Source organism: Gobio gobio (genome assembly GCF_949357685.1).
Source record: "Gobio gobio genome assembly, chromosome: 22".
In the NCBI taxonomy this organism is placed as follows: domain Eukaryota; kingdom Metazoa; phylum Chordata; class Actinopteri; order Cypriniformes; family Gobionidae; genus Gobio; species Gobio gobio.
In genome coordinates, this window is record NC_137118.1 from 13,470,269 (window position 1) to 13,478,720 (window position 8,452).

General features: G+C 39.7%; 1 protein-coding gene across 1 annotated transcript; it reads left to right on the top strand.

Annotated features, from left to right (window-relative positions):
• Window positions 1-375: 375 nt before the first annotated feature.
• fgf18b (fibroblast growth factor 18b) lies at window positions 376-4,852 on the top strand (the record flags this gene model as incomplete). Its single annotated transcript, XM_079803900.1, has 5 exons — window positions 376-407; window positions 1,894-1,933; window positions 2,037-2,214; window positions 4,031-4,137; window positions 4,568-4,852. The coding sequence occupies 5 exons, from the start codon at window positions 376-378 to the stop codon at window positions 4,850-4,852; spliced, it is 642 nt and encodes a 213-aa protein (XP_079660026.1).
• Window positions 4,853-8,452: the final 3,600 nt, after the last annotated feature.

Below are 8,452 nucleotides of genomic sequence, written 5' to 3' on the forward strand. Positions count from 1 at the left end.
AACAAAAGAAGCCTGGAAAAGGAGAAAATCTAGCAAAGACTTCTTAAAGGGCAGGAGGACCCCTGAATTCTGCGTTTTTGTGTGAAGATAGCAGCGTTAAGGACATTGCCAGAAGGAACACTGGGAAGCTTTTTAACATCCATCTATTGTCAGTGTGTCATGTGGAGTGTGGGGTCACACAGGAGGATGACCTGTTTTTCACCTGTCGTTCTCCAGTGTACGTCTAAACAGGTTTGCTTGCGAGAAGACTCTCTCTGAACAATCCTCCAACGCGCGCTCAGATGCTCACCTGGGTCTGTGTCCGGTTTTGGCTCCAGTTTTTAACACCATCGCCTCAAAGATCTCACTGTCCGGGGTGATTGAAGCGCTGGAGCGATGCAGTCCATCCTGTCCTCTGCTGTCGTGCTGTAAGTTTCACGTGTAAGATCGTTCAGTATGAGTTGAAGGCATTTTGTAGTTAGTCTCCATCTACTGATAGGTCCAGCCTGAGCATTTGTTGTGTTTCTCATCTCTGCCTCAGACGATATAGCCTCGGCAGATGCTGCGTTCTCATAATAACACGTCCCACCTCAGATAACTGGACTGATGATGATGATGATGATGATGATGATGAGACTTTCTATGTCTGTTCTATAGAAGTCCTGTGTCAGTCAATTAGGCCTACAAGGATGTCTTAAATTAATATAAATAATAAACAAATAAATACTAACATTTTACATAAATTCTTTTTAAAGTACAAAAAGTTATGAATATCACACTGGTTACTCCATTTGACCTGGAAAAATGTAAGTCTTAAATGTCAAAATTGCAACAACAAAAAAAAAAAAAAAAGTAAAACAAATGTTAATCGTGACACAGTAGTCCCTTCTGTTTTATGGTTTTCTTGACACATTGCAACAAAATGGCTTCCTGCATGTTGGTTACACCACAGTGACTTTAATTAAGTGGCCAGATGTTTTCCCCCCAATATTTTATGATAATTACTTTGCTTATTTAAAAAAAAAAATTCATAGTTATACCAAACATGCCAAAATTCTTCAAGTATTTCTGCTTTTTAAATCTCCAGACAGTTACATGACTTCAGAAATTGAAAACATGCTTATAGTTCCTCACAAAACATCGCATTTACCCATATATCAAAATCAGTAAAAATATTTTTTTGAGACCTAAATTGGTTGGATCAGGGTTCACTGATGGGTCATAATCAGGTGCTGTCACAAAATTGTGAAATTTGAGTGTTTGATCCACATTAATAGATTAAAACATGCGAAGGTGAGCGAAGGGTGCGGATTGTGAAATCCACTGCCGCTTCAACTTGTACGACTTTTCATGTCAAAACAAAATAATTAGAGAAAGATAAAATATATGAATGTTGGTTAATAAAGATCTGAGGCAATTTTATCATGGGATAAAATGTGGAGGCCTGTCATACATTATGATGCCTGGCTGACATCATTTAAGAAAAGAGAGTGAGTGAGCTCGGTTGGCATATGTATAAAGCATTATTAACAATTCATAACAGACCTGAACATTGATCTTTAAATACACGCAGACACTCACATGTGGTGTTAGTTTGGGTTAAAATAAACATTTTCATCTTTTTTTTCTTGTTGCCTCCCTCTCAAAACTGTAGTCTTTTAACACTGTGCTAACCAACCCTATAATAAATACATTTAAAAAGGGGGGTGGATTTTGTTTAACAATGTATTCATTCTTTTTTTACTTCAGGGCTTAAGCTTTGCATCTAGGGATATTATCTTAATGTTTGATTCACCAGAAATATCCAACAAAGAATGAAAAGTGTGCTAACCAAGCTTAATCTCCCCTAAAAAGCAACTAAAATGAATGCAAATGTCACAAAATCACATGTCTTTTCTATTTCTCTTTGGCCAGATGCTTCCAGGTCGTGTTACTGTTCTACAGCCCATTACAGGTGCTTATAGTCTGCAATTTGTTACAGATAATAAAACCATATATCAATTGATAGTTCATAAATCAATACAAGTGATTTGTGGCTGACTCCTGTGTTTGTGCAGGTGCTAGCAGTGGAAAATGTTAACTTTGGAGTTCACGTAGAGAATCAGACAGGGGTGCGGGATGGCCTGAGCCGGAAGCACCATCGGGTTTACCAACTATACAGCCGGACCAGCGGAAAACACATCCAGGTGCTCGGGAAGAAAATCACTGCCATGGGAGAGGATGGGGACAAATATGGTAAGAAATAATCTGAATGTGTCTGCTTACTTGTACATTTAGGATTACATTCAATTAACACTCTTTAATTAACCGACTGAATAAATCAAAAGATTATATATATATATATATATATATATATATATATATATATATATATATATATATATATATATATATATATATATATATATATATATATATATATATATATATATATATACACATGTACATGATGAAATAATATATTAATTATATTCTGAATTTAAGTAAAAAATATAATTTTTTTCTGTTCTACCGTTGAAAAGTTGTAAAAGATTAAAAAAAAAATTTTTAAAGTCTCTTCTGCTTATCAAGAAATAAATTATATTTTAAAACATATTCAGATAGAAAACAATTATTTGGAATTGTAAAAATATTTCACAATATTACAGTTTTTGCTGTATTTTGAATCAAATAAACGCAGATTTAGTAAGCACGAGACTTATTTTAAAAAACATAAAAAATCTTACTAATCTTTCTCTCTCTCTCTCTCTCTCTCTCTCTCTCTCTCTCTCTCTCTCTCTCTCTCTCTCTCTATATATATATATATATATATATATAAAATTTATATACGCTGATCGGGCATAACATTATGAAGAGAATAACACTTATCTCTTCATCACGGCACCTGTCAGTGGGTGGGATATATTAGGCAGCAAGTGAACATTTTGTCCTCAAAGTTGATGTGTTAGAACAAGGAAAAATGGGCAAGCGTAAGGATTTGAGCGAGTTTAACAAGAGCCAAATTGTGATGGCTAGACGACTGGGCTGCAGCTCTTGTCGGGTGTTCCCGGTCTGCATTAGTCAGTATCTATCAAAAGTGGTCCAAGGAAGGAACAGTGGCAAACTGGCGACAGGTGGCCAAGACTCATTGATGCACGTGGGGAGCGAAGGCTGGCTCATGTGGTCTGATCAAACAGACAAGCTACTGTAACTCAAATTGCTCAAGAAGTTAATGCTGGTTCTGATAGAAAGGAGTCAGAATACACAGTGCATCACAGTTTGTTGCATTTGGGGCTGCAAAGCCGCAGACCAGTCAGGGTGCCCATACTGACCCCTGTCCACTGCCGAAAGCGCCAACAGTGGGCACGTGAGAACAGGACCACGGAGCAATGTAAGAAGATGGCCTGGTCTGATGAATCACGTTTTCTTTTATATCACGTGGATGGCTGGGTAGTGTGCGTCGCTTACATGGGGAACGCATGGCACCAGGATGCACTATGGGAAGAAGGCAAGCTGGCGGAGGAAGTGTGATGCTTTGGGCTATGTTCTGCTGAGAAACCTTGGGTCCTGCCATCCATCCACCAATCGAGCATCTGTGAGATGTGCTAATCAAACAAGTCCGATCCATGGAGGCCCCACCTCGCAACTTACAGGACTTAAAGGATCTGCTGCTAACATCTTGATGACAGATACCACGGCTCAACATCAGGGGTCGAGTGGGGTCCATGCCTCGACTGGTCAGGGCTGTCTTGGCAGCAAAAGGGGGACCAACACAATATTAGGGACATAATGCCTGATCAGTGTATATAAATATATACTGTATATACATACACACATTTACCACTCTTGAAGTAGCAGCTTTGGATAGTGTCTACTAAATAAATACATCTGTAAATATAGCCTGTTTAAAAAATCCACAACCTTTGTACTACAACCTGAATAAAAAAATCATCTGCCAATTACAGCTGCCTTGCTAAACTCAGTTTCTATGACAATGCATCTGCTGCTTGTAAGTGTCATTTACGCCCTGTTTATATTCCTGTATGTCTGTCTTTTTGTGTTTCTTCACAAGCCCAGCTCGTGGTGGAGGCCGACACCTTTGGGAGTCAAGTTAGAATACGAGGGAAAGAGACGAACTACTACTTGTGCATGAACCGTAAGGGGAAGCTTGTGGGGAAGGTGAGTTAATGAAAAATAAGGGATAGTTCACCCGGAAATGAAAAATCTGTCGTCATTTATTGACCCTCAGGTTGTTCCAAACCTGTATGAATTTCTTTCACAAAAGAAGATGTTTTGAAGAATATGGGTAACCAAACATTTGTGGGGCAACATTGACTTTTATAGTATGGACCATATAGTATGGTCAAAAGAATGAAAAACATTCTTCAAAATATCTTCCTTTGTGTCCAGCAGAAGAAAGAAACTCATACAGGTTTGGAACAACTTGAGGGCGAGTAAATGATGACAGAATTTTCATTTTTGGGTTAACTGTGCCTTTTTGAAACAATTACCAGAAGTCACATGTGAAATCCCCACATCTTTGTTGGGAAAAGCTGGCAAAAACAAGCTTATTTCACAATGATTCCAGTGAAATTTTTTACCATTTCAGAAAGACAGCAGCATAAACGGAGGCTGCGTTTTCATCGAGATCATGCTTGAGAATAACTACACTGCTTGGATGTCGGCACGCTATGTGGGCTGGTACGTGGGCTTCACCAAAAGGGGGCGACCGCGCAGGGGCCCGAACACGTTACCCAACCAGCGGGACGTGCATTTCATGAAACGCTTTCCTCCAGGAGAGCAGCCCGACCTGCAGCCCTGCAGCTTCACCACGGTCAGCAAGAGGAGCAAAAGAGTCCAGCAGACCTCCACCGCTCCTCCACCACTCCCATAATACAACAAACACTTGTGCGCAAAGATCCCTTCCTCACAGAGGATCTAGAGACACTCTTCTTCGAAACGTAAGTAGGTTAGACTTTAGGACCGACCTCTCGGTGGAAGTCACAGTCAAAGGACGAGGTTGCTTAAACACTGTGTAATCATGCAAACATAACCAAAGACTCCTGGGCAAGTGTCCAGTCACTAAACCCTGTCAACAAGGGGACCAAGCACTTCAGAGGCCAAAGAATTCCCCTCTAATGTCCAGTGCCACAGACTTGTCCCGCCATAAAAGAGCAAAGCACTCTACCTGCGTGAAGTTGTATGGCTGGAACACTGGCAAGTGCACGTCATAATATGCATCAGCTGAGACTTGCAGACTTGGATGCTCATGACCAAAAGGGCAATTTAAGGACCTGCTACGTACTCATCAAAATGCCAGCCTTGGGCCTGTGAGGGCCATGAGATTGTAACCAAGAACCAAAGTATTTGTCAGGAAAAACAATATAAGACTCTCCTTTGGTTTTGCCTCAGATACTTTGCCTCGCGTAGCATTGAGAGGCTTTCATATTCATCAGCGTTAAAGGGTTAGTTCACCCAAAAATGAAAATTAGCCCATTTACTCTCCCTCAAGCCATCCTAGGTGTACATGACATTCTTCTTTCAGACGAATAAAATCGGAGTTATATTAAAAATGTCCTGGCTCTTCCAAGCTTTATAATGGCGGTCCTTTTTTAAGTCTATAAAAGGTGCATCTATCCATCATATAACTGCTCCACACGGCTCCCGGGAGTTAATAAAAGCCTTCTAAAGTGAAGTGACGCATTTGTGTAAGAAAAATATCCATATTTAAAACTGGTGGTACTTGAAAACAAAGAAGCTGGTGAACAGCGACCTTTCGAATCGGCTTTGGCCGCGACTCTGGAAGACTTTTTAGTCGAGCTTTTCTTTGAGAAAAGAACAAAGAACGGCACTGAAGTCATTCTTAAAAAAGGAAATTGTGTTCGGAGTTTTGCCGACCGGATACGGCAAAAGTTTAATCTATCAACTAGCTCAGCTTCACCTTCTTCGTTGCTCTGGTTGGTTGTAGCGCTATCCTATTGCGTGCAGAGGGAATTTGAAAGAAAACCGTTTATCCCGCCCCTCGGATTGAGCCCTGCCAATGGTGTGTTCCCAGACCCAACATCTTGATGTGGGTCTGGCTTGTCAGGCTAATGTATAGGAGCATCCCAAGCTTTGCTCTCGCGGATAGTGCTGGGCAACAAACTCAAGCCCCTCTTCTCTTATATCGAAATCCTCTGCCATTTCTCTCATTTTAGACTTCGAATTCATGACCGGTGTTTTGTTTTGCTCTATCCTCTGCTCTTCTGCGTTCGTCAATACGCATGCGTCAAGGGTTCAAGGGTCAAGGGTTACTCTTTCACTTGTGTACTGCTGACCGCCGGAAGCTAGTTATTTTAGTCTATAATGTTTTAAATTTGGATATTTTTCTTACACAAACGCGCCACTTCGCTTTAGAAGGCCATTATTAATCCCCCGGAGCCGTGTGGAGCAGTTATATGATCGATAGATGCCCTTTTATGGACTTCAAAAATGACCCAACAATTCCCTGCCATTATAATGCTTGGAAGAGCAAAGACATTTTTAATATAACTCCGGTTTTATTCATCTTAAAGAAGAATGTCATTTACACCTAGGATGACTTGAGGGTGAGTAAACCATTGGGTAATTTTCATTTTTGGGTGAACTATCCCTTTAAATGATCCAGCAACCAATTAAACAATGAAGTGTAATTTAAAGATAGTGTAATACACTACCATTCAAAAGTTTGGGGTTAAGTTTGAGGGGCTATTTACACAATGCTGTTTTCACAAAAACTTTCATTTACACAGCAACAGCATTTTTTTGCGGCCTTTTTGAAAACGATACCATTATCCTCTCTGACGCGACGTCATTAAGTGTGTCAGTCTGTAGGCACGTGTTTCTTTACAGAGTGATATCGCCAACTACTGGCCTGTCATGGATAATACAGCGTTTTTAGTCATTTTCGCAGATGTGTGTGAACAGGAATGGTTTTGACAGCAATGCTGTCTGTACACGGGAAAGGTCTTTTCTGTTTTTAGTACATCATTTCATGTAAACGTACCTTGAAAGAAGTCTTTTATGCTCACCAAGGCTATATTTGATAAAAAAATACAGTAAAATAGTTATAATTCACAAACTATTCAAATATTACAACTCAGAATAACCATTTTCATATTTAAAAAAAAAAACATTTAATCCTGTGACGTCAAAGCTGAATTTTCAGCACCGTTACTCCAGTCTAAACTTTCAAAAGGACAGCATTTATATGAAATAGAAATCTTTTGTTACAATATAAATGTTGTTATTGTCACTTTTGATCAATTTAATGCATATTTGCAGTATAAAATGTATATAAATATATTACTGACCCCAAACTTTTGAACAGTAGTATATTAGCAGCCCAGAAGGACATATTTAATATTTTGACCACTAAAAAGAGTATATCCATTAGACCATTAGGTATGAAAAAACTGCCTATACGAGACATTTGCCCAAACGTGGCTTTTTCAAAACAAAATATCCAATACAGGCCACAACGGGAGTTGGTTTTCACTCTAGATAGTTAAATGTATGTTATTCGAACTGACCCTGGAGCTTCCAGCCCTGCACGTGTTGTAATGCAAAATGTTGCTGTTACTGTTGCAAATTACTCTGTCCCTAAACCACTTGGGGCTGGTGAAATTGAGAGATATTTTGATACTATTCATGTTATTAAAATATTTATTTTGTGGACGCATTGATCAATGGCTGTTATCCTTCCATGACACCTTTAGCATTTTCTCGCTGCATCTACAACAGTTTTATTGCCACCTGGTGGACCCAGAGGATATAATCTACAGCCCTAATACTCAAACACAAGGTTTGTATAGAAACAGACTACGCAAACCATCTCGTATACACTAGAACTAGTTTAACTTGTCATAAGAAGAGCGCTAAACTCTGTACAGCATAACTGAGAAGTTAGTCAGACATTTTCTCAATAGTAAACACACGAGGACTGCTTTAAGGATTTTGTCTGCTACATTCTTGATTAGCCATATTGGGCACTAGTCATCTCTCTCTCTCCCCTTCTGCAGAATGACTTTGATCCTCCCTCTTTAGAACATCTCAATCTCTCTCACGTCCACCCTTGCATCTCACACTCTGACAGGAGCCCGCCATCATTCATACTAATGCCTTATTCCAATGGAATTCCATTCTGCAGTTTGCACAGGACGGAACTCTGCGATTCTTAAGATTTAAGACTAAAATATTGCTCTGCATTCAAACATTTTTACATCGTTACAGTGCTGAAATGATGTATTGCGGCTGTTGCCATGGTGGCGATCATAAGACGAAAATGACAGCACTGCCAATTTCCACATATTCGGAGCAGGAGGTAAACTTAAATATTTGAACAACGGCCCCGTGCTTTTGGAAGGTCTTGGCAGCCATCACGGCAGGTTACTGAAATTTGGGCCTGTTGGAAAGCCTTTATCTCAAAGGGGCGAATCATGCGTATGAACACACACACTAAAAACACGACGCACTT